At 36.9% G+C, this 27,461-nt stretch overlaps 3 protein-coding genes across 3 annotated transcripts; 2 read left to right on the forward strand and 1 right to left on the reverse strand.

The window, feature by feature from the left end:
- The first annotated feature begins 3,598 nt into the window (after positions 1-3,598).
- LOC128870026 (putative nuclease HARBI1) lies at positions 3,599-5,159 on the forward strand. The gene is made up of 5 exons (XM_054112620.1): positions 3,599-3,996; positions 4,054-4,386; positions 4,445-4,589; positions 4,663-4,862; positions 5,151-5,159. The coding sequence occupies exons 1-5, from the start codon at positions 3,769-3,771 to the stop codon at positions 5,157-5,159; spliced, it is 915 nt and encodes a 304-aa protein (XP_053968595.1). The 5' UTR covers positions 3,599-3,768.
- A 99-nt stretch (positions 5,160-5,258) lies between these two features.
- LOC128869430 (uncharacterized) lies at positions 5,259-7,827 on the reverse strand. Its single transcript, XM_054111982.1, has 5 exons — positions 6,308-7,827; positions 6,059-6,247; positions 5,777-6,001; positions 5,645-5,707; positions 5,259-5,582 (listed from the first exon to the last, which is right to left on the reverse strand). The coding sequence occupies exons 1-5, from the start codon at positions 6,512-6,514 to the stop codon at positions 5,448-5,450; spliced, it is 819 nt and encodes a 272-aa protein (XP_053967957.1). The 5' UTR covers positions 6,515-7,827; the 3' UTR covers positions 5,259-5,447.
- Positions 7,828-14,861: 7,034 nt separating this feature from the next.
- LOC128870027 (uncharacterized) lies at positions 14,862-16,316 on the forward strand. Its single transcript, XM_054112621.1, has one exon. The coding sequence runs from the start codon at positions 14,862-14,864 to the stop codon at positions 16,314-16,316; it is 1,455 nt and encodes a 484-aa protein (XP_053968596.1).
- The last annotated feature ends 11,145 nt before the right edge of the window (positions 16,317-27,461 follow it).

A 27,461-nucleotide genomic window follows, 5' to 3' on the forward strand; every position in this document is an offset into this window, starting at 1 on the left:
TCGCGCATATATGCATGAATGTATGAACGAGCATGGATGTAGTAACATATGAATGCAATTATTTTGTAGGAAGTTTAGAAGGCAAGTAGGTATATATGTATGTATATATGCTAGGACATAAAGTGAGTATATATACATACATAGAGCAGAATTGTTTTTGCACTTGTTAGGAAGAAACTCGTTCACTAGTGCTTATGTGTATTTGATTTCTTGTAAGAATGTGATGTGCTGTGACATGTGTACATACATAAGTCAAGGTTATTTGGGCATACATGCATATGTACATATGTATGAAAGGAAGATGATGTTCTTGCGGTTGCGCATTATTGTTTTTCATATACAAATGGACATACATACATATGTACGAATACATAAACTAAAAATTGACATACAATAAAACATAAGTGTTGATTTATCTTAAACCGTTTTTTTCTGAATGCAAATACCTCCTATTGACATGCACATACATATTATGTATATTGTCATATACATTCATTTATCAATACATATAGAGTATACGTTCATTTATGTATGTATGCTATGAATAACTTCATAAATTACTTTCAGAATTTATCAGAAACTTATTCGCGTAGACATCACAAATCTTTTGTTAAAAACGCAGGCGCAGAAATAAACGCACTGCGTATTTATCCTCCCCACGTGACTCGCCATCAATTCTCGGCGCAAAATTTTTTTCTTTCGTTTTTAAATTTGTTTTTTTTTAATGCAATCGTAAAAAAATTTGTAATAAATTTTATGTATCCGCTTATCCGTTCAAAAGTAACAAAATGGTAAGCAAATAAGCAGTCGAAGAAATAAACGCACCGCCTGTTTTTCCTCGCCACATGTTAGACTCGATATCAATTCCCGGCGCAAACTTTTTTTCATAAATTTTTTTTTTTCAATTAGTTTTTTTTTTAATGTAATTGAAAAAAAAATTATTTAATAAATTTTACGTATTCGCTAAATATTTCAAAAATACGATAATAGTAAAAATTTAATTGGTTTAATGTCGAGGTAAGAAATGTGTTGTGTCTTGGGGTGAAAGATGTGTGGTGTTTTCAATTTTTGTGTGGGCAAAACTCAGTGTGGTGTCTATAAAGTCGATGGTCTAAAATCTCTTACTTCAAATCTTTCAAATCTCAATTGTACCTAAAAAAGTTAACAGTAACATTTGCACCTTCTCATTCCATTAACATTCCCTGGTACTACTGCATGTAACGAATTCTAAGCCGTCTATCCGTATCGCTTACTTCATCGAAATAGCAGAGACTTGTGATATTTTGAAATTCATTTTGGATACGGTTAATTACGAAAAGTATCAATGGAAACTATGCTGTGATTTGAAAGTTTCGGCATGCTGCGAGGCATGCAATGCGGATACACGAAGAATATGTGTTTCCTGTGTAACTGGGACACAAGATACAAAGGAAACCAGTGTCAAATGAGAGATTGGAATTTGAAAAATGGAGAAAATATCGGCACTGAGACTGTAATTCGTGCCAATTAGTCCCCAAGGAGCAGATTTTGTTACCACCGTAGCACGTAAAGCTTGGTATTGTCAAAAACTTCATTCAGCAAGTAGCTATACGTGTTGAAATATTCGAGTGTTTATGAAAAATATTTCCTCAATTAAGCCCAGTTAAACTAGTCAATGGTAAAATATGCTTACAATATTATATATTATATAATATTAACATTGTTTTATATTCCTGTTTCTTGCATATATAGGTGTTCTGAATGGCCCAAATATAAGGAAGCTGATGAATGATGAGTCATTTGACACTGTTTTAATAGACACTGAGTTGATGCAGTGTTGGCTGAAATGTGTTGGTGGTCAAAACTGTATTCGAAGGTGCGGAGTTAGACAGCGATAGCGATTCGGAAATATGTCCTCCGAAAAACACAGCGTATTCAACCCTGCATCTAAGCTTAAATCCAGCATCACTAACTAAATATTAAACGGTGGTTTTTCAGAGCCCAGCTCTATTTCTATCCAAAACATCTCAGAGTTTTATTTGATATAGAATACATGAAAACTAAACATTCGGTTTTGTTACATTTTTTTCAAGTACGTTTAACCCATATGTGCTCAATGTCTTTGTCTAGTGAAATTTTCCAAGGAATCTTTTTGTAAAACACATTAACCCTTTAATACACAGTTTAAGAGGGCTTTTGAATAATTTTTGAAAAAAAAATGGGTTAAATAGTCACATAACGGTGGGATTAAGCGGCTTAATATGATCTACAAAAATGTGTCATTGAATTGTACTAAAAGTCCTTTAAGACGAATTTTAAGAAAGATCAATATTTGTACTGGATTTACCATATTATTTAATATTGAACATTTGATCAATATTGCGTAAAAAAAATTGCAACCCGACCAAAGCCTCAGTTGGGGTTTTACTATTCTACAATACATGAATACTTTCATTTGCAATTGGTTTGGGTTGGGCCCGCAAATTGCTGTCGTACAGTGTAATTTGTCATATTTTTAAATTTTGAGATATTAGCCTAATACGCTCAAATATTTTACTGTATCAAAACGGGGGTTAAAAATCAAACATCTTATTTGAAATTTTTGATAATATATGTATGCACTAGGTTGTTCAATAAGTTTTGTGACTTGATAAGAGGGGCGTTGCTACTAACCTAAATTTTTTGTTGGATTGGTACACTCTTCATATGAACGTAAGTGAAGTTTCATTTCAATCTGTCCATTCTTTGTTTACAAGCCATTTAGTATCGACATGACAATGTATCACATAAGGACTTTTCGCCATCAATTAGTATATTAGACAGATGGGGTGCAGAATTTAAACGTGGTCGTACAAGCCTTCTGGACGATCCACGTCAAGGAAGTCTAAAAACAGCAACAACGCCAGAAACCGTAGATAAAATACAGGATATCATATTGGAGAATCGACCAGTGACTGAAAAAGATTTAAAAAAGATTTAATAAAAGCCCTAGGCATTGGGTAGTGTAAGCATTTAGAGCGTTTCAAAAGGATAAAGTGATTATCTTACGTCGTTTCATCACTACGGCTAAAGAGTGGTCTGAAGCTGGTTTTTCAGCTCTGCAACGAGTTCGAGTCCAGAAGGTGTTAGCATCAGTTTTTTGGGATGCCAAAGGAATTTTGTTTGTGGTTTACCTGAAAATTGAAAAAAGAACCAGTTTGCAAAAAAAAGCCTTTTGACAATGGCTGAAATCCATGAATTAAAGTTCGAATCGTCGCAATATCTACCGTATTTAGAATATTTGACCCCTAGCGACTTTCATCTATTTCCAGACCATCGATTCTCATCAAAAGATGATGTTATAACAGCTGTGGTAGCGTATTTTGCAGCCCTTCCAGATTCTCACTACAGGGATGGAATTCATGAATTGGAATCTCGTTGGAATAAGCATATTAATGTTCAGGGAGACTATACTTCAAACCATAAAATTGTGTTTTTCTTACCGCAAAACTTACAGAGCAACTTAGTATGTATGCAAGACTTTCTCAGTGGTGCGATTCACTAACACATTTTATCGATATTCGCTTTGTTATCTTTCCTTAACCATAATTTTTACGATTTTGCTATTCAGTAACCCATTTCATTACGAAAATCGACAAGACAAAATCAGCTGTTTGGTTAACCTGTCGATTATCGCGAACTAAACGACAATAATTTTGGTGTTGTTAAATCAAACGATAAAGAAGAATTAGTGATTTTAATCAAAACTGTGAAATTAGATGAAAAAAAACTTATTTAAAAAGCGGGAGTATGGCGTTTGAGTATTTGGCTTACGATTTATCGCGTGGAGAGGAGGAAGTGAGCCCTCAAATAGTTGATCGAAGTTTGCTCCGGCATGTGGACAATCCTTTCGATTTGGATGCAGGGGAGTTCCAGAAGTTATTCCGTTTAACTCCAGACTTGACTGAGGACGTAGTTTCGCAGCTTGACAGCCATCTTAGAGGTTCCAGAATAACAGCGATTTCGACTGAAAAACAGGTAAATTTGGTAACATTCAAGCTAATTCAGTTCTAAATTCTGCCTTTATACAACTAGGTTCTAGCTGCACTGCGATTTTTTGCAACCGGGTGTTATCAACGACCCGTAGGTGAGCAATGGGGAATATCTATGAGCCAGTCGTCCGTTAGCCGTAGCATTCATCGGGTAACAGCTGCAATCAACAGCTCCATGTTTTGCGCAAAGGTGAGATTTCCCATGACCCAAGTGGAGCGGCAAGCGGCAAAAGAAATTTTTGCTTCAGCAACCTCCCCGTTTGTGGGAGGTACCATTGGAGCTATCGATTGCACGCACGTGTCAATTTTGGCCCCGAAACGTCATGAAGAAGCGTATGTCAACCACCACGGCTACCATTCGCTTAATGTCCAAATGGTAACAACATAATTTGTAAAGTATTCAAGAATCAAGATTCCCTTTTAATGTTTTACAGATATGTGATCCTACACTTAAAATTTTAAACGTAAATGCCAAATTTCCGGGAGCACGGCACGATTCATACATTTGGAGTTCCTCTGCGGTGCGAATGGTTATGCAACGGAATTTTGAAATTGGAAACCATAACTTGTTTTTGATTGGTAGGCTTTTTAATCTATTAATAAATATATTTAAATAAAAATAAGGGAATTAAAAATCAAAAATTCTCTGCAGGTGATTCCGGGTACCCTTTGGAGCCTTGGCTGATGACTCCTCTAACAAACCAACCGGAGGGTACTCCGAAATTCTTGTACAATGAGGCATTCTGCAAAGCTCGTAACCCAGTTGAGAGACTTTTTGGTGTTCTTAAGGCAACGTGGCGGTGCTTGTCTCAACAAAGGACACTCTTGTACGATCCAGGATTTACTGGACAAGTAGTTAACGCGTGCTCAGTTTTACATAATATTCGTTTAAGAGAAGGAATATACCAGACCGAAAATGAATTCACAGAGCCCAGAACAAACGACATTTTTGTAAACCAAGATGCACCATCCTCAACAGCAAAGCGCATCCAAGACCGACTGATTGCTAATTTTTTTACTTAAATACTATTTTCACTCATAATCATTCCGCATACATATCTATGTGAACACTCGGGTATAAAAGTTAAAACATTTTCATATTTATTGTTAAAACCTTTTATTGAACAAAATTACATGCAGATTCAATAAAAACAATTCAGTCTTTAACTTCAGTTTACATACAGTTTTAGGTTACAGGCACATAAATCTATTTATGTATATAGGTATGCATAAGCGTATGTACAATTGGTTTATAAATTCAAAGGTCAGTCTATTTGTAAAAACGAAAACAATACATTCTAATTCATTTAATTAATGTTACTTAACATTACCACAGCTTGTTTACTTATAAAATTCAAATAAAAAGTAACTTCAGGTACTAAAATAAACATTTGGTATGTATGCACATAAAAAGGAACTGCGGAATTGGTTTCTAATCTACGTACGATAGATTGCATTCGTTAGATTGTTGAATGCTTCTGCTGTAGCGCTTAATCCATTCCCCAATACGGCTATTGCCTCCGCCATCATTTTATTAGCCTGAGCAATTGCAGAGCTGCTTTCGGCTAAGATCTATTAAAAAATAGCAAGAACAATTAATAAAATGCCACTTTTATGTGTTGAAAATAAATTACCTTTAAAGCATCTGCTTGTTGTTTCGCGACTTCTACTGTTTCTCTACTCGACTGGGCTAGCATCTATTAAAAAACAATCACCAATGGAAAAACATAATAAAATTATTTTACATTAAGTTCAAAAGAAATTACCTTTAGTGCATCTGCCTGTTTTTCTGCTATTTCCAAAAATTTCTTCCGAGCATTACCGTCTTCTTCCATGCGTTTTCTTTTCAAGCTCGCCCATGGAGTTCTCCTGTCTGAGATATGGGAATTACCTGACCTCAGCGTGAAATTCTCTGCCAGTGGCGTCCGTAAAGGCGACGGGGCTTCCGAAATCACCCTTTCATCTTCCACTTCGATACCCATTTGGATTACCTAAAAATTTACACACCAGTAAGTTACACTTTAAAACATACACTTCATGCAATTTACCTCCTCCAGTGGAATATTTTCAGGGTTTGAATCGTGGCCCTTCATATACTCCTCCCCTATAAGAGCAGACACCCGCCTCTCGAATTCCGTTAGGGGCTCCTCACTGATTGGCCTGTTTCCAGTTAAAGCTTGTTGCCTTCGCCGATTCCGTTCTTTAATGCTGGTGCGGCTTTTTAAGTCCCGCCATACCTTTTTAGGGAAATGATTAACATCTCTCTACTTTTAAGTAATAACACAATATTTTCTTACCGTTTGCCATTGATTCACCGTCTTCACTGCTCCACCCAGACTATTTAATTTTGTTGCTAGCTCGCTCCACTTTTTGTCGCACTCGTACTTACCATGGAGGCTGTGGAACCTAGATCCTGCTAGGCCCGGGACTTCCATTAGGTAGTCAAGCAGGCGATTTAGCTGCTCGGATGTGGCACGGCTTCTTTTGGTAGCTGTCGATGTCATCCTAAAGCAATATACAAAAATTATTAATAAAACAATAAATTGAAATAAACAGTTATTTTATTGTACTTACTTTGTACATATATTATTGGTAAAAAACACTCACAATTGCATTTAACAGTTTGGCGTCTATGTTTTTTTGTTTCTCTTCTTCATGTTATTCGCTCATTCTGACATTTAATTTGACAAAGATGCCACTCTCTATCAGTTTGAATAAATAGAAGAAAACAGCTGTTCAGTGTTAGTTAACATAAGTTAGTGAATAGCACAATCGACAGTGCAATCGATAAATACTGAAGAGAAAAATAACAATTGTCGAATCGATAAGAGTTAGTGAATCGCACTACAGATCGAAAAGTTATTGAGCGTTGCAGAGTTATGCGATCGGATTTGTTCAATTAAAAAAATCTGCTATTTTGTTGGCGTATCCATTCTTTATATTTGCATTAGATTGTGAAAATCTACTTTCTTTTATGTGATCTGAATGTTCAAAACGGCAATTTTTATTTCATTCACAACATACTCGTACATATGTATGTATATAGTTATTTATTCAGATAATTCCGGAAAAATTACCTGAAACAGTTAAGTAGATAACCGCTTCAAGTCTTCCCTACGTATACATTACGTCTGATGTTTTACAGGAAAGGTATTGGTGTTCGAATATTCCGCTCGAGACACGCCGACATATGCCCTTATTAAAAGCAAATCACTTATTTTTTCATTATTTCAATAACAAATGATGGATGCTTGAGTTCATACATTGAGTAAGTAATAAGATAAAGTCACAATCAGGCGGTCGGTGGGGTGAAAAGAAAAAAGAGGTAAATAATAGTGACGATCTGTAAGGGCGAGCAACTACGACTTTGCGTAGTCTTTGCTCCTATACACGTAGCAACGATGTCGGTTTGTCTTTGCCTGAGCCCTGATCAAGCGTACGGTAAACTTACATACAGATGTACACATATTCATGCTATTGTCAGTTTTTTATTTTTGCACGATTTTTATATGTATAAATATTTTTGGCGTGATAACGTTTTATAATTCGATGTAGCCGGCTGCACGCACCAAAAAATGCGGCGTGACATTGCTCATACAGCGTTACCTTACTCATGCTGTGGTGTCTTGGTCATGCGGCTTTATCTTGCTCATGGGGCGTTACCTAGCTTGAACTGCAAGCGATAATGCGGAACGAACGACAAAGAGGCACAATCGGCCCCTGCGTTCGGCAACGTTCGACATCTGGCTCTGTTGTTTTAATGTTTTTATTTTTAACTAGCTGACCCGGCAGGCTTCTTACTGCCTCAATCGATAAATAAAAGACCTTAACTTTTGCATAAAATAATTTTAAAACAAACCAAACGAGTCCCTATTTAATAAAAAAGCATATTTTGAATTAAGCATGAAGTTTTATAATTATTTTCGGCACATCATGTTGCTTAATTATAAAATAGAGTTTTCTTGAGATACTGGCTATTTATAAGGTTTAAATTTGATATTGACAGACAAACACTGCAGTGATACAGTTTGTTAATCAATTTAAAGTTTTCTTATAAAGTATTTTTTCTTTTTGTTTTGTTTTGTGGTGCGTAAATAAACAAAGAAGACGGTTTTCCTACACGCGTACACGCGACGTATAATTGTCCATGCGCGAAACAAGGAAACTCCAAGTTGATTCCGCAAACATCTAACGACTGTCCTTTCGATTTATTTATGGCCATCGGAAAGGCTAGACGTACTGGAAATTCTAAGCGTGTAAAATAGAATGGTAAATCCGTTGGAATCATCGGTATCCGCGGCATCAATACATCCTCTCCTTTGTATTTTATTTTTATGACTGTTGCCTCTATGACGTTATTCATCAGCTTTTTCACAGACAGTCTTGTTCCATTGCACAGTCAAGGTTGATTAATGTTACGCAGCATGACGACAAGTGACCCTCATTTTAACTGCAAATTGTGAGGTGGTAATCCAGACAATTCCAGTGAATTTAAAAACTCCGTGGGATAGTAGACTACGTCTACTCTTATGGGCCATTGTGCATTCATCCCAAACAATCAATTTGGATACCTGTAGGATCTTGGCCATTGCGCAATTTATAGCGATGTTGCAAATTGGTGTTTCGGTGATTTGCATGCTTTATGGTAATTTCAAGGCAGAATGTGCAGTTCGTCCGCCTTCTAGCACAGTCGCAGCTATTCCAGATGAAGTCAACGTTAGAGCAACATCATTTCGTGATCTGATCCTCGCCAAAAGCAATGAAATTATGAACGTTTTTCCGGTTCCTCCGGGAGCATCAAGAAAATAAATTCCACCAGATCCACTGTTCACAGCTTCTATCAAAGTGTTGTACGCGATTTAATTGTGCAACATTTGCTTCGGCCAATGCTTTAATGTAGCACTATTGTTCTCTTTGCACCTCATGGTTTAATGCATCGTGCATATGACGATTTGGTGATGTCTTTCCCAAACACGACAATACTTTATTTGCCATCAATAAACACATATCTTCTATCATGATCAATGCCTCATTGTAAATTTCTGCAGTCATTTGTAGTGTAGGATTCAAAGTTTGACGGCGCACACGATGCAAAACATTCTCAGACATGTCATCTTTATACTTAACCCACACATCTTTTGGATTCGAGGGGACAATGTATGAATTTGATGCGGCGATGAAGATATTACGGAATCCTTGAGCGTATCATCCCAGTGCGAATCGTTCTCAAGTAAATGCAATAGTTGACATGCCTCACGGTAAGTCGCACACAGCTGTCCATTAATTGTTCTCAGTTGCTCAAACGATATCGGACCACGAACATTCACCAACAACAACCGCAAATAATATCATTTATCGTTATTTGGATGTACTCTGTAGATGCGACCCAGAGCGTCTAAAGAAAATGCATTTGGATGTCCTTCACCTAGTGTTCCTTGTTTTTGACGCTGAAACGATTTCGATGATGCATTCCAGGTGTAATATCGTGGCATGTCAGCATACAGCAAAGTGCAAGCAATATCATCAGTTTGACAGACTGTGAAGAAATTTGTTAAAGTTGTCGACGGTGGACGTGCCGCTCTGTCTGCCGCGTTAGATTCATTAAAATAAACTCGTTGACCGTTTTCTTAAAGGACTACTGTCTTTCATGGATCACAAATGAAAAGATACGCCAAATTGCTTCGTTGCCACTTACATAGCGACCCATCCGGTACTGTGATATTTCACCATTTGCATTGGTTACAGCGAAGACAGCCATATCGCTACCTTTGTTAACATACTTACATATGTACTCTATCGACTTCACACAGTTACAATATTCTACACTGATGTGAGTCTCAAAAGCTTTGGACAATATTAGCGAGTATGGCACAATCCAACGATTGTCTATATCAATATTTTGTCCTCTTACATTCACTACTTCGCCCATTATCCGCAACTGATCGCCGACGATACAATGGGTATCCATCATTTCCCGTTATGGTTTCAGCAAGCAGGGCTCATTGGTATCGCAAGGTCCATGTATGATGTGTTTGGTAACTACTGCATGCAAGTTTGATTTTTCAGCTGAAATTATGGAATCAATCTCATCTGGCCTTATTTGGTCCACTAACCAGACTAATATGTGCGCTTTTGCCATTCTACAGAATACATTTAACAACGGACTCGGCCATACACATAACATATGACATAGCATCCTGAGCATATTCATGCATGTGGCGTGGGCTTCCTATATAAGTGGCAGGCAAAATTGTCATTCTTTGCACATTATTCACATTGCCATCTGCATTTATAGCATCACGGAGATGAATGTATTACTCTGATCGTAGCTGTCGTTGGTTCACACGGATGTATGCCAATCGTTCAGTCTCAATTTTGACATTGTAGTGTGGGGAAAGTTACTGATCGCCATTCACTTGGGAGTGGTCAGGGCGATTCTTCTGCATATGGTTCAAGCAGCTCACAACGGCCGGGATTAGCCAACGTATCCTCTGGGTAGCTTCCGAGCACCCGTTCGGGAGTGAGCTAACGTGAGAAGGCGAAACATTCCAGCATAGCTGGTTGTGTGCTGGGTTTGGGACCCGCCATTTAAAAATCCCCGCCAATGAAAACAGCAACAAAGCCTCGGATGAGAACTTCCAACACAGATGACGACCCCTGCAAACGAAATAAGGAATACGGTTTGCGGGCATGCACCTGGAATGTGCGGTCCCTTAATGGGGAAGGTGCCTCTGCCCGGCTGGTTGATGTCCTCGTGAGAGTAAAGGCTGACATCACTGCCATCCAAGAGATGCGATGGACGGGGCAAGGCAAGAAAACCATAGGACCTTGCGACGTCTACTACAGCTGCCATGTAAAGGAGCCCAAATTCGGGGTTGGATTTGTTGTGGGAGAGAGACTTCGTCTCCAAATACTGTGGTCCACTCCGCTAATTTGCGCCCACGCCCCCACGGAAGAGAAGGACGATGCGACCAAAGATTCCTTCTATGAGCGCTTGGAAAGTTCGTATGAGCGCTGCCCCCGCCACGACATAAAAATCGTCATTGGCGACTTCAACGCCAAGGTGAGCAAGGAGGGAATTTTTGGTCCCACAGTCGGAAAATTCAGCCTGCACAACGAAACATCCGGTAACGGACAGAGGCTGATCGACTTCGCCGGGGCCCAATCCATAAGAAGGGTGATCCTGCAATCTGTGCCAATTACCGCGGGATTAGTCTTCTAAATATCGCCTATAAGGTTCTAGCGAGCGTATTGTGTTAAAGGCTGAAGCCCACCGTCAACCAACTGATTGGACCTTATCAGTGTGGCTTTAGACCTGGAAAGTCTACCATCGACCAAATATTCACAATATGCCAAATCTTGGAAAAGACCCACGAAAGGAGAATCGACACACGCCATCTCTTCGTCGATTTCAAAGCTGCATTCGACAGTACGAAGAGGAGTTATCTGTATGCCGCGATGTCTGAATTTGGTATCCCCACAAAACTAATACGGCTTTGCAAGATGACGTTGCTCAACACCAGCAGCGCCGTCAGAATTGGGAAGGACCTCTCTGAGACGTTTGATACCAGACGAGGTTTCAGACAGGGTGACTCGCTGTCGTCTGACTTCTTTAACCTGATGTTGGAGAGGATCGTACGAGCCGCAGAACTTTATCGCTCAGGCCCAATTTTTATAAGAGCGTGCAATTACTGGGGTATGCCGATGATACTGATTTATCGGCTTTAACAACCGCGCTGTTAGTTCTGCCTTCTCCAAACTGAATAAAGAGGCACAGCGAATGGGTCTGGTGGTGAACGAGGACAAAACGAAGTACCTCCTGTCTTCAAACAAACAGTCGGCGCACTCGCGTATCGGCACCCACGTCACTGTTGACAGTTATAATTTCGAGGTTGTAAAAGACTTCGTTTATTTAGGAACCAGCATTAACACCGATAACAATGTCAGCCTGGAAATCCAACGTAGAATCTCTCTTGCCAACAAGTGCTACTTTGGACTAAGTAGGCAACTGAGCAGTAAAGTCCTCTCTCGACGAACAAAACTAACACTCTACAAGACTCTCCTCATGCCCGTCCTAACGTATGGCGCAGAAGCTTGGACGATGACAACATCCGATGAAGCGACGCTTGGAGTGTTCGAGAGAAAAATTCTGCGTAAGATTTTTGGACCTTTGCGCGTTGGCAACGGCGAATATCGCAAACGATGGAACGATGAGCTGTATGAGCTTTACGACGACGTAGACATAGTGCAGCGAATAAAGATCCAGCGGCTACGTTGGCTGGGTCATGTCGTCCGAATGAATACAAACGCTCCAGCTTTGAAAGTATTCGATGCGGTACCAGCTGGTGGTAGCAGAGGAAGAGGAAGGCCTCTTCTGCGTTGGAAAGATCAGGTGGAGAAGGACTTGGCTTCACTTGGTGTGTTCAATTGTCACCGGTTAGCACGAGAAAGAAACGACTGGCGCGCTTTGTTAAATTCGGCCAAAATCTCGTAAGCGGTTATCGCGCCAATTAAGAAGAAGAAGAAATATGATTATAAGTTGAACATGCCTAACGTAGTATACTCAGTTGTTTTTAATTTAATAAATGCATGCTTCATATTTCAAAGGTTCATTGCATGAGCTGCACAAGCTGACAAGCATTTTTCGGCATGTGCCTAAATTGTTTGTCCGCACACTCAGTGGAATCAAATTACATTTTTCTTTGTTGTTAAAATTTGTTAAATAAACGTTAAGTAAACATGTGTTATAGAATATATAAAAATAAGTAAAATAAGTATAAAAACTCGACCATATCTTAATGATCAATCAATAAATATTTGACAATACAACCTGCCGGTTATCCAGCATTGGTTGTCAAACAGAAAATCGTTTTTTATTTATTACATGGCGATCCTGCCAGCTTGAACATTGATTTTGCTAAGCTGTTAAATGCAAGATTCAACCAAAGTGCAAAACGTTGCATGAGTGCTTAATATTTCTGCACCAAAATTGCAATATATTTGCAAGTGCCCTAAAAAGCACCAAAAATTTACAAACTATTAAGTCGTGACGTGATCAGCCAAAACGATTCGACAGCTGCGGAAGGAAGAACCTGGTTAAGCCAATACAACCAGAAGAAAAATAGATGTCCAACCCAGCTCAAGGGCCGCAACCAATCTCCTTGGAGGAATACAGAAGACGGAACGGCCTTAACAAAAAACCAACAGAAGTTTCCATCCCAAAGGTGAGCAAACCAAAAAGAAGAGGAGGCTACACCACCAGACTAAAGAGGGAAATAAGCTTACCCATCAGGGAGGTAAACCAGCAACCACCACCATCCTGGGAGAAATCTAGCGCAATCTGGGAGCGCATGCATAACCCAACTAGAATTCCTGCTCTCGCAGAGAAAACATATCAAGTAAATGTATAAAATACTGTGCATGATTGAATGCAGACAGTTAGAGTCTGTAAGCGTTAACCGCTCGAGACAAAAATAATTTTCCAACAAATTTTTTTGTTTTTTTTCCTATTAATATGGAAACAATTAAAAAAAAAAAAAAAAAATTTATATATTGTAAAATTAAAACTTTCGACATCTGGCAAAGCTAATAATAAATATATCCAAAAAATGTTTCTATAAAAAAATTACCCAAAATGTTTTTAAAATAAATTAAATATAAAATAATGAATAAAAATTATTTTTAATTAAATTGTTTATATAATTTTATAAGGCTCCTCATAATAATTCATATATGGGTAAAATTTGGCTAAACATTTTTAAATAGTTGTTGACACTATAGCAACATTTTTATTCTGAACATTCCAATACTAATTTTAAAAACATATCCATATATGGGGCTTTTGGATGTAAAGACGGTAGACTTAACAGCAAACGTTATTAACAAGGTAGACGTTACTTCACCGAACTTAGAAATAATCACAATTTTATTAATTATAATGGTAGCTTTAGTGAGAGCAAACATTTGCATACAAATTTATAGAATGCACAACAAGTGCTTAAAGAAAAAATACAGTAATAGCATAGCAAACAACTTAGAACAAGTCTAAAAATATAATATAATATAATATTTTTTTAGAAAAAAAAAACTTAACAGATGGACAAATGGTTAATTATACAAAAAAAATTACATTTAGAAAGGGACAACTTTAAAAAAGCATATAAATGCATAAGTCAGAATAGATATATTAAGCCAGGTACAGTTAGAAAACATTTAGAAAATCTAGTTAATACATTAGAATCAATTAGAAAAATTATCCAAGAGAATTATAGCAAATTTACTAATATACATCAAAAAGAAACACGTGACTTATTTTGGCAATTAAGAGACTTATTGGTAAAAATAATAGCCAAGTATAACATTAAACAAGATATATCTCATTCACTAAGTGAACCAATAACACTTAACTTCAACGAAATTATGTTAACGACCACATTAGAAGCAGTTTCATAAGAAACAACAGATTCCGATACAGACATAGATTCTGATCAAGAAATCGAAATGACACAAAACATAGTAGAATTTCTAAGCACAGCCGCAAGGCTAGTGACTGATTTTGACGGTAAGCCAGAAAATTTACGTTCATTCCTAGATGCTCTAGCACTTCTAGATACACGAAGCCACAGCTATATCACTTAATATTAAAACAAAGTTAGTCGTCGACTACACTTCGTGCCGAATAGTTGTGTTAATTTTCGCTGCGTTACTTCTCTCTCAGAGTGTTCTTACTCTCCACGTGCTTAGTGCAATTGACTTTCCTATAATTTTCTTGCTGTGAAGTGCAAAAATACAAAAAAAAGCCTGAAGTGTTGATTTCTAATGGAAAATAATATTTCGTTCCCCTCTGATAGTATGTCAATTCCCCCCAAAGCGAAAAAAAAAACAACCAGTGCAAAGAAAGACCTTTACCCATCCCTACCATCGCCAATCACCAAAGCTGTTAACCAAAATTATCCAAAATTCATCATTATAAAATCCTCTGAAGAAAACAACAAAATTTCCAAGGATAGTGTGTTCGCTAAAAAGAAAGCCCTTGACGGAATAAGTACAGAGTACAGCTCCGTAAGCATTCTCAAGGACGGCAGTTTATTAGTACTTACAAAATCGAAAAAGGTGGCTGAAAAGTTTATGAAATGTAAAAATCTTGGTGGCTTATGCCCAATATCTGTGTCCCTCCACGAATCACTTAACACGTGTAAAGGTACCATTTATGACAAAAACCTAGCCGAAACCGATGAAAAAGAAATTATTGAAGGTCTGAAATCGCAAGGAGTCGTAGATATCTACAAGTTTACCGAAAAAGTGAATGGAAATCCAATGCCAACAGGGCGAATGGTCCTTACATTTGACCTTTATAAAGTCCTCCAAGATATCGACGTTGCATGGTATTCCCTAAAAGTAGAAGAACATTTCCCAACACCAATGCGTTGTCGTAATTGTCAGCTTCTCGGTCATTCCACTAAAGAATGCAACAACAACACCACCTGTGAGATCTGCAATCTCCCTCCTCATACCCCTGAACTATGTCAACGCAAAATGTGCGCGAACTGCTTTGGTCCACACCCCGCTTCAGCTAGAGACTGTCCTAAATACCTTGAGCAAAAACAAATATTGAAAATTAAAACTCAAAATAAGTGTAACTTCTACGAAGCCAAGCGGCTATTCAAGCTACAAAACCCGTTTTCTTTCAATGGAAAACAAACGTATGCATCCGCAATAACCTCCGAACCTTCCCCTGTCCTACTACCCAGTACAACCGCCGAAAATTCACCATCTCATTCCATCTCAAAAACAACAACTTCTGACACTTCACAAAACACAGCAAATTCCATAAACACGAATAAGCTACCCGCACTCCCTTTACCCAAGCACTCACTCAACTCAGAAGATAATACCACAGCACACTTCGCATCTCTCTCCCCCAACTTTCTTATAAATAACAAACGCACTACAGTACAAGAATCATCGTCTCTCGTAACACAGCCGAACACAACTAGCTCACTTACTCCAACATCTCACAGCATACCATCACATAAGTTGAGCTCGTTTACAATAAACAACTCAGATATGAGTGCCCGGGCACTCACAGAGTATACGCCTCACCTCAGTACAAACTCTTTTAATAACTCAATCGAAAATCCAATTGATTACACGATTACAAATACTATCACTCCCTCAGACACTCTCTCTAATTACCAACTGCCCGATGACTACATGAATTATGTACATTATCAACTCCACTCAACATCAGTCTCTCAGGTTCAAGTTGATGATATAGAAATAGATCACGACGAGACTACAGTATGAGCTGTTTTCATTTAACAGCTTTTATAGTGAATTATAATTAATATTAAACATTATGGTACTTAATATTCCACAATGGAATATTAAAGGATATCACAACAACTACCAAGAATTAGAACTCTTAATAAAAGATTGCAGACCCCACGTTATATGTATCCAGGAAACTAACCTTAAACACAATTACCTTCCACATCCACCAAAACAATACTCAGCGCATTTTCATAATTTCCCTCATATAACTAACGCTAAGCAAGGCTGTGGCATACTAGTGCACAATAGTATCCCACATAAAATCTTAAATATCACCTCTAGCATCTCAGCAGTCGCCGTAGAAGTTAATCTTCAATATCCGGTAACCATTGTATCTATATACATTCCACCACTCCAAAAGTTTTCGGTCTTCGACTTGGAGGCAATCACCCCACTAGCATTTCATCTATAAATATAAATAGTTCAAACATAACAAATAGAAGCGACATATCTTTCGAATTCGCCCAACATTTTTCAAAATCTTCTGAAAATTCCAACTTCCCACCGCAATTCATCGCTTCTGCCCGGAACGTTACCACCATGCGCGCAAACGATAATACCGACAATCTAGCAAAACATCTCGAGACCGATATCAATTTCAGTGAACTGGAGTATGCTCTAAAATCGGTGAAAGGTACCACTCCGGGATTTGACAAAATTAATTACGAAATGCTAAAAAAAATGCCGAAACCCACAAAGCTAAGACTACTCCAGTTCTACAATTCCATTTCCGACTCCGGAGTGATTCCACAAGGTTTTAAGACTGCCACAGTCATCCCAACACTCAAACCAAATAAAGATACAACCGACTTAAGAAACTATAGGCCCATTTCACTAATTCCGTGCATGAGGAAAATCATGGAAAAAATAATCGCTACAAGGTTGATGTGGTATTTAAATACCAAAAAGCTTCTATCTCCATTCCAAGTAGGATTTCAGTCCGGGAAAAGCACCTTAGATGCACTTCTCTTTCTCAATCACCACATATGTAAAAATCTCTCAAAAAAGAATCATATTTCTATCCTTTCCGTAGATTTTGCCAAAGCATTTGACAGCATCGGTTGTCATGTGGTCTTGCAAAAACTACAGGAATGGCAAATCGGCCAAAAAATTTTTGAATATGTGAAATTATTTCTGACAAAGAGAAAATTTCGTTGTAAAACAAATGACACCTTTTCCAAAACATTCCTCCTCCAAAACGGAATTCCCCAAGGTTCGCCATTGTCGGTCACACTTTTCTTGGTGGCATTCGACGACATAAGCAGACTTATGAGTAAACACCGTAACATCAAGCACTGCTTAAATGCCGACGACCTTTACCTCATTTCCACCCAAACAAAGACCTCAGACATTGAAGAGTCTTTCATTAACGCCTTAAATGCCATAAACAACTGGTCACTACCATCGGGCGCCCCAATCTCCCTAAATAAATGCAAACATTTGCATATTTGTAAAAAACGAAATGTCAGAAGCCGTATAATTTACAAACTCTACTCCTACTCACCAAACGTACTAAGTCGTGAAATCCAACTACTAACAAACGAAAAACGGCCATAAAAAGAAAATCTGCCTTGTGTGAGATAAAGGAACTTGCAGAATTTCTCAAATTAAGTTTTTCCCCACCAAAACATACGCCAGCAAAAATCCCACCATGGGAACTTGACAGCAAGATATTTATCAATGAGTTGACACTCCACCACAAAGACAAGACATGTCAATCTAATTTTCAAAAGCTATACACTAGCATCGTTACTCCACTAAAGCAGGAAGGATGGAGCTTTCTGTTTACCGACGGGTCAAAACAAAAAGACGGTGTATCATTTGCTGTTACAGACGAGAATGGTCTAACATAGTCCCACGGATTACTACCACAATATGCAAACATATTTGGCGCAGAACTACTGGGATTAATCTCGACACTACAAATGGTCAAAGAAACCAACAAATGCTACGTGATATGTACAGACAGTAAATCGGTATTCCTAGCTTCCCAAAAATTTCACATAAGAGACAGCCCATTACAATCGGTGCAACAACTACTTATGAGCGCGTCACCAAAAATAAAACTGATGTGGATCCCATCTCACTCAGCCATCTTGGGCAATGAACAAGCAGACCTAGCTGCAAAATCCTCGTTAAAAGACTGTCTTCACGTCTTCATGCCGTTTGATGTGAAGTCACTAAAAACCTATTACTCTAACGCTCTACGTAAACATCTTAATGAGGAATGGTCAACTTACACACATCCATACAAAGATATAAACCCTCTCGGTGCACAGATCAAACTTCCAACCAACACTTCAACATGGGCCAACAGATGATTCATACGCCTCAGATTGGAGCACACACTTATAACGCATGAATATATTTTGCAATCGCAATCTCAACCTAAGTGCCACTTCTGCAACAATAACAACCTAACAGTTCAGCATATTTTATCAGATTGCCCAAATCTTCATGCTTAACGCTCTCAAGCATTTCAAACACATAACACACTCCTGCTAATCCTACGACACCCCTCAGAATCTAATATAAGACTAATTGTTAACTTTCTAAAAGATATTAAAATGTTTCACTTAATTTAAACCTTTAGAAATAAGTATTATAACCATATGACTAAGGCGATAGCCTTGGTAGCTTGTGCTACAAAGTTATTTTGTAATTTTAATTATAGATAACAAATAAATAATAATAATAATAAAACAAAGTTAAAAGAAAACGCGAGAAACCTTACTACAGCGGAAACCACTATTTCAGCAGTTATTGCCACACTTCAAAGCACAGTCAAAGGTGAATCTGTTGAAGTAATATCGGCCAAAATAATGACTATAAGGCAAAACAGTAAGCCAGCTAACAATTACTGTAACGAGATCGAGACTCTTACAAAATCGTTAGAAAATGCTTATATTATATTACGGATGGATTATCTACTGAATTTGCCAGCAGATATTCTACTCAAATAGCCGTAAAAGCAATGACCAAAAATTGCAGCCTTGAAGAAGTGAAATTGATTATGGAAGCAGGTCAATTCAATAACATGAATGAGGCAATAAGTAAATTTATAGGAAGTTGTACCGAAACTGCTGGTCCACAAAATACAATATTACATTTTGGCCAAAGACCATTTCATAATTCTAACAATCGATTTCCAAGAAACGCCAGATTTCAGAGAAGAAACAATTTCTCAAATAATCAAAATAGAGAAAAAATTTAATGGCAACTACAGCAATAACAGTTTTGGCAATAGTAACCAAAACTACGGAAATAGCAATAGAGGCCGCTTCAGTTCAAATAGACAAAATCAAAAGCGGAACTAACAAACAATGTCAGATGTACTCAGTCCGAAGAAATTAATCCGGAAAAATAGAAATTTCCTTTAAGATATATTCACTCAACCTTAGTTATAGAATTTTCGTGCAATTCAAAATATCACACTCAAATACAGTTATAACATTATTAGTAGACACAGGAGCTGATATATCCTTATTAAAATATAATAAATCCACTTTTCAAAAAATCAATACTGGACAAATAACAAACTTAAGCGGTATAGGACAAGGCAAAATTAGATCCATTGGTACGATATCGATTTGAAATTCAGAAACTACCTAATACCTCATGAATTTCACGTTATACATGACAATTTTCCAATACCTTGCGATGGCATAATAGGCATGGATTTTATGAAAAAATTCAATTGCATATTGAACTTTACACAAAACCATGATATCCTAATATTAAGATCGGATAATTTGTCACATAACATAGAAATACCGATATCAACAACGTATAACGATGAAATAACCATACCACCACGGTCAGAGGTAATACGCAAAATTAATCTACCATATTCTGTAGAAGACACACTAGTCCCAAACCAAGAACCACAACCGGGTATCTTTATAACAAATACCCTGGTAAAAACAAACGATGCCTATATCCGTATAATGAATACCACTCACAACACAATCTCTTTAAAACAGAACGAAATCTCTACAGAAAATGTTTCTGATTACGACATAATAACTGATAGCTCAAATGACAGACATAGAAAATCGGAAATTCTTAAAAAATTAACAAAAAATGTTCCAAAACCACATAAAAAACAGTTAACACACATTTGCTCCGAATACAGCGACATTTTTGGGTTAGACACCGAACCAGTTACAACTAATAATTTTTACAAACAAAAATTAACGGTTAGAGACACACAACCGGTATACATAAAAAATTACAGTATACCCCACACACATAAGGAGGAGATCGAAAAACATGTGAACAAACTCATAGAAGACATAGTTGAACCATCATTTTCTGAGTACAATAGTCCAATCCTACTAGTACCAAAAAAGTCACTACCAAATTCAGTTGAAAAAAGGTGGAGACTAGTAATCGACTATAGACAAATAAACAAAAAGTTAATAGCAGATAAATCCCCATTACCAAGAATGGACGATATTTTGGATCAACTCGGAAGAGCTAAATACTTTTCCTGTTTAGACTTAATGACCGGATTTCATCAAATAGAACTTGAGACAAAATCTATAACATCTTTTTCAACCAACAATGGTTCATATAGATTCACTAGATTACCGTATGGTCTAAAAATAGCCCCTATTTCATTCCAAAGAATGATGATGATTGCTTTCAGCGGCTTAAAACCTGAGCAAGCCTTCTTACATATGGATGATTTAGTAGTCCTTGGTTGCTTTAAACAACATATGCTTTCGAATGTAAAAGACGTTTTCAGTTTATGTCGAAAACATAATCTAAAATTACACCCAGAAATAGGTATGTTCATTTTTTATGCACGAAGTAACTTACCTCGGGCATAAATGTACAAATAAGGGCATACTTCCAGACGATAACAAGTACTCTGTAATTAAAAATTATCCAACACCCACAGACGGAGATAGTGCAAAAAGATTTGTAGCATTTTGCAATTACTACCGAAGATTCATTAAATATGAATATTAAAGACACCTGACAAAATTGTCAAAAAAGGGAGTTGTCTTCGAATGGACAAAAGAATGCAATGATGCATTTGAATATCTAAAATATCGACTATAGAACAAGAATTAGCCGCCATACGTTGGGCAATAACATATTTATCTTAGACCACTGTCTTACCTATTTGCTATGAAAAATCCAAGTTCTAAATTAACACGAATGAGACTAGACTTAGAAGAGTACGATTTTATAGTTGAGTATCTTAGAGGAAAAGACAATCACATTGCGGACGCTCTGTCGCGCATAACACTAACAGATTTAAAACAAATATATGAGAACAATAACAAAATAGGTATATAAAATAGTGACAAAATCAATGTCTAATAAAAACAATAGTCCAAATACACAGCAGCATAACAATCATAATAATGATAAGCCCAGTATATATGTTCCTATAAACAACAGGAAATTTTTTTAATTAAAGATCACTTCCACGAGATGCTACATCAAACGGGGAAAATATATAAAGCATATATACAAATTAATGACTTGTTTGTTAACGGAAAAATGTCTTTAGAGACACTTTTTTCTAGGCTCGATAAAGTGGCCGACATACAAGGAATTAAAAATTTGCAAGTGGCACCAAGCGAGAAATTTTTCGAATTTATATCGGTAAATGATTTTAAAAATATGGGCAATGAAATATTAAATAAAGTAAAAGTAGCGCTACTGAACGGGGTGAACCACATTAAAGACACTAACGTTGTAAATGATATTCTAAGACAATACCCAATTCTTGGAGGACACTGCGGAATCTTAAGCACACTCATAAAAATAAAAAGACATTACTTTTGGAAGGGTATGGCAAAAGATATTACTAAATACGTAAAGACTTGTGACAAATGCCAGAAAACAAAAATAAAAGAGCAGCAAAAAGTCCAATGACTCTAACACCAACACCGTTAAGTGCATTTGACTCAGTTTTTGTTGACGCAATTGGTCCCTTACCTTCCTCAATAAATGGAAATGTTTATGCAGTCACGATAATATGCGACTTGACAAAGTATTTGGTCACAATACCAATACAAAACAAAAACGCAAAAACGGTTGCAAAAACAATCTTTGAACATTTTATTCTTACCTACGGTCCGGTTTTATTCTTACCTAAAGAATATACAAATTCAATCCTAACGGAATTATGCGAATTGCTAAGAATTGACAAATTAACCTCAACCGCATACAGACATCAGTCAATAGGCGTTGTCGAGCGTGTTTATAAAGTGTTCAATTCATAGGTAAGATCCTACGTATCAATTGACAAAGACGATTGGGATGAATGGTTACAATATTTCACATACTGTTTCAACACAACACCTTCGACAGTACACAATTATTGTCCATACGAATTAGTTTTCGGAAAAATACCCAACGAATTTCGTCAATTCAAAGATATAGACAAAATAACACCATTCTATAACATAGACAATTACGCTAAGGAAGTTAAATTTAAATTAGAAATAGCACATAGGAGAGCTAAAATTATGTTAGAGCAATCTAAACTTAGGCAAAAAACTAATTATGATAGGATTGCATTAGATTACAACTTTAGTATAGGAGACCTAGTTTTACTTAGAAATAAAGCGGCCCATAAGATTGCATTAGATTACAACTTTAGTATAGGAGACCTAGTTTTACTTAGAAATAAAGCGGCCCATAAACTAGAACTCCAATATGATGGGCCTTAAGAAATTAAAACAATAGATAATAATAATCATAATGTAATAATAGTTGATAAGAAATCCCTAAAAGAACAAAAAATTCACAAAAATAGACTTAAGATATACCAACAATAATTATATATACACATAGTACCGCGCGGTCCTCAACAAATAAATAATATAATGTTAATTTTAATATAATTATAAATCTTTCATAAAAACACTTAAACTTAAATTTGTACATAATATTAATCATTTTTATAAACAAATGTTCATACAATACCGTTGTATGAGCATTCTTCTAAAGAAGGGAGGTGTAGTATGATTATAAGTTAAACATGCCCAACGTAGTATACTCAGTTGTTTTTAATTTAATTAATGCATGCTTCATATTTCAAAGGTTCATTGCATGAACTGCACAAGCTGACAACAAGCATTTTTCGGCATGTGCCTAAATTCATTGTCAAATTACTTTTCTCTTTGTTGCTAAAATTTGTTACATAAACGTTAAGTAACCATGTGTTATAGAATATGTAGAAATAAGTAAAATAAGTATAAAAACTCGACCATATCTTAATGATCAATCAAGAAATATTTGACAATACAACCTGCCGGTTATCCAGCATTGGTTATCAAACAGAAAATCGTCTTTTATTTATTACAACATACATGGCAACTGCAAACTGATGAAAAAGTCTTTGACAAATCAAAATATGATTTACTTCACCTGGACGGATCATGAGTCTGTATGAATAGAAATTCATAGCACTTACTTTTTTATCTGGTGATGGGACCAATTGTGGCCATTTTACTTTGCCTCCAGAAAAACAAAATCCAGTAGATTCATGAGTGTATTTTAACGCCTTACAATGTTTACAAGTTATTTTCATTTCCCCAATTCTTACCGATTTGTCAGCACAATAATCAATTGCGGATTCATAGTGGAATGCAGCTCATTCAAGAATCACAGGAGCATTCCGTCTGCGGATTAGCTTAATTTCATTATGCCGTGCTTGCTGTTGTTGTGTTTGACGTGCACGAACTTGTTGCATTCTAATGCTGAAAACAGTGAACGACGTAAACGCAGTGCCCTGTCAGCTGTTACGATCAAACTAATGAGAACCCCATGTAAATGAAGAATTCCTTCCTTCCGTATCGTAGTATCGTAGATTTTACCTCACGATATTTAAAAATTCCCGTAATACCCTGTCAGCTGATTGCTCTCTCACCACACAGTGTTGCCAAGCAGTACGATTCGAAATCATTTACAAAGTAAACTTAGAAAATTATTTTATTAAAATAACTTAAAACACTGTTGAATAATGTTAATTATAGATAAATGAACTATTTGCGTTTGTTGGTTTTTGGCTTTGGTGTATTAAACAATGAAAAATTGTAACTGATAACACGGATGTGTGAAAAAGTGTGTAAGCAAAAATATCAATGGCAATATTGTGTAGATACAACCAAACACATACACACACAAACAGATGTATTGCGTAAATATGTAATTAAAAGAACGCAGTTGTTCGCACGGGATGAGTTTTTGTGCTCGTTAGGGGCTGCGGTAAAGGACTGCGTACGGCGTTGACTGTTTTCAGCATAAGCCTATCTACTTTATTATCACTAGAGATCGGATTTTTATGCAAATAGAATATGCAAAATATATGCAAAGGAGGTGCAAAAAATATGCAAAAAATATGCGAGAAATATGCAGAGTCTATAGGTATATATAAAAATGAAATGTGTTTGTTGGTTTGTACCCAATAAACCTCTTTTGCATATATTTTGCATATTCAATTTGCATAAAAATCCGATCTCTAATTATCACTCACTAAATAACGCAATTCTGACATAGCAATATGACTATTTTCTTGATCTGTCTCTCTCTGGTCATCAGTGCGGCTAGGACGTGAGGTAGCTCTTCGCACATTTGATTGACTACGACGACCTAAGTCAGGTCGTCTTCTCCTCGGCATCGTAAATTATAATTAATCAAAGTGAGAAAATTTTTCGCTCGCTTAGGAGTTAATTGTCACAATCACAAAATATCAATAAAAAAGAGCACATTACATGGAATGTCACTATCACAAAGGATTGGCAAAGTAAAGAAAGTTCTCGCTCACTCATAGATATCGTAACACAATATCGTAATACTTCTTTCCGTGTTCTAAAGTGCGACAGGATGGATTGACATATTAGTTGGTTGTCAAATCTAATGTCAAATATTATGGTGAAATATTTGATATCTTAAAGATTATCACTTGTTTGTCAAATATTTTAAGGTGCGTTAAAAAATTTGTTCGTTTCATGGCTGTAATATGAGATCCAATGAATATAGTGAGTGAGAATTTGTATAGTCTAATATACATACATATGTCCTATGCCAATACATATATACATGCATACATGATAGGAAAAGTAGGAAATGAAAGGGAGTGTTTCGAGTGTAATGTGTCTTGAAAAAGTCAAATCGATGATCGTGCCTCTTAGTGTTGTTGACTTATTAACGTCTAATGCACAATCGAAGTTGAACATATCTTTCATGAATTTGATAAATATTTCGTAATTTTTCACGTTTGTAGAAATGTAACTTGATCAATTCCATTGCGATTCCATTTATCTCCTTCTCTATATCCATACCAAATATCTATCAAAGAAATAAAATTAAAATTTTCTTTTGAAAAATGCAGCCATTCGGTCAGTATTTTCTTATGACGTTGTCACGTTAAACTATCGTCAGTTAACCGACTTTACAGACAACCCGCTTTTTCTCAAAAAAACGAATAATGCATTACATCTAGACGTTCTGTGCTCCAAGTAGGAGTTAAAGGATCATATATGTATTATAAAGGGTTTACCAATAACAGGTGTTATTTTGAATAGCCCGCTATTTCGGTAGATGCCACTTTTAAAGCTGCCATTTTTTGATATTTGACAAGTAGAAACTATGCCATTAATAAAAATGGAACGGTACACGCTTAAACACCACATTGAAATTATTAAAATTCACTATATGCAAATGGTGAAAATTTGGCAGAGATGGTTCGTAAAACTCGAACATTTTTGGGTCATCGTGAAGCACCTTGTCGGACCGCAATACAGAAATTGGTGAAAAAATTCGAGCTGTTGGGACAAGTAAGTAATTTGAAGAATAAAACCCGTGCACGTCGCTCAAGAACCGCCGAAAATATTGCTGAAGTAGCCGGAAGGGTTGAAGAAAACCCAGGTTTGTCCATTCCTCGTCGTTCTTTGGAATTAGGCATTCCACAAACGTCATTACACCGTATTTTGCATAAAGATTTGGGTCTTAAGGGTTAAAAAGTCCAGTTAACACAAGAACTCTAACCGGCCGATCATCAACAACGTCGTATCTTTGCTGATTGGGTCGTTGAAATGCATGAAAATGATCCGGAACTCCATCGAAAAGTCATCTTGAGTGATGAGGCCCATCGTCGGCCCACCTCGGTGGCTTCGTCAACAAGCGAAATTGTCGTGACTGGGCCTCAGAAAATCCAAGAGTCTTTGTTGAAAAGCCTCTCTATCCTCAACGTGAGACTGTTTGGTGCGGTTTATGGTCCAGCGGAGTCATTAGACCTTACTTTTTCGAAAATGAAGCTGGAGTAACAGTTACGTAAATGGATTGCGCTATCAAGAGATGATTGACGATTTGTTATGGCCGGAATTGGGTGGTATTGACCTGGATAACGTTTATTTTCAACAAGACGGCGCTACGTGCCACGCAAGCAACGAAACCATTTATATTTTACGGGAATAACACCTCTTATTGGAAAACCCTTTATATTGGCCGCCATAGCCGAAAGTGCGTGACTACCATTCGGAGTTTAGAGAGAACGTACGTTCGAATCTCGGTGAAACACCAAAAGGAAGAAAACGTTTTTTCTAATAGCGGTCGCCCCTACGCTGGCAACAGCAAACCTTCGAGATTATTTCTGCCATGAAAAAGCTCCTCATATAAAATATCTGCCATTCGGAGTCGGCTTGAAATTGTACGTCCCTCCATTTTGTGGAACATCAAGACGCACGCCACAAATAGGATTTAATACATATGTATATATAAAAACAAAAACTGTACTATATTTAATACATATTATACATATTATATACATATATATTGTATTATATATAGTACATTTTTTGTTTTTTATTCCGAAGGTGGAATCTTACGTAGATACCGTCTACTGCATGCACGATTCATACTGCTCGTTAAAGGTGTACCTCATTTGGGAGTAGTCAGTATTGTCAGTACACCTACGCACTAAAACCTTAACTCCGACCGCTGTAACTTTTATTTGCCCCGCGGTACCGCCGTAAGGCATTTCTTCGCAGGGCTAAAACACATTGGTATATTCTCCATTGTTTGCTTGTCTCCTTTCCGTGCTGCGCTACCATTATTTCTTCCGCAGCTCTTGTAGATAGTTCGTGGACC

This window comes from Anastrepha ludens, chromosome X (assembly GCF_028408465.1).
Source record: "Anastrepha ludens isolate Willacy chromosome X, idAnaLude1.1, whole genome shotgun sequence".
NCBI lineage: Eukaryota > Metazoa > Arthropoda > Insecta > Diptera > Tephritidae > Anastrepha > Anastrepha ludens.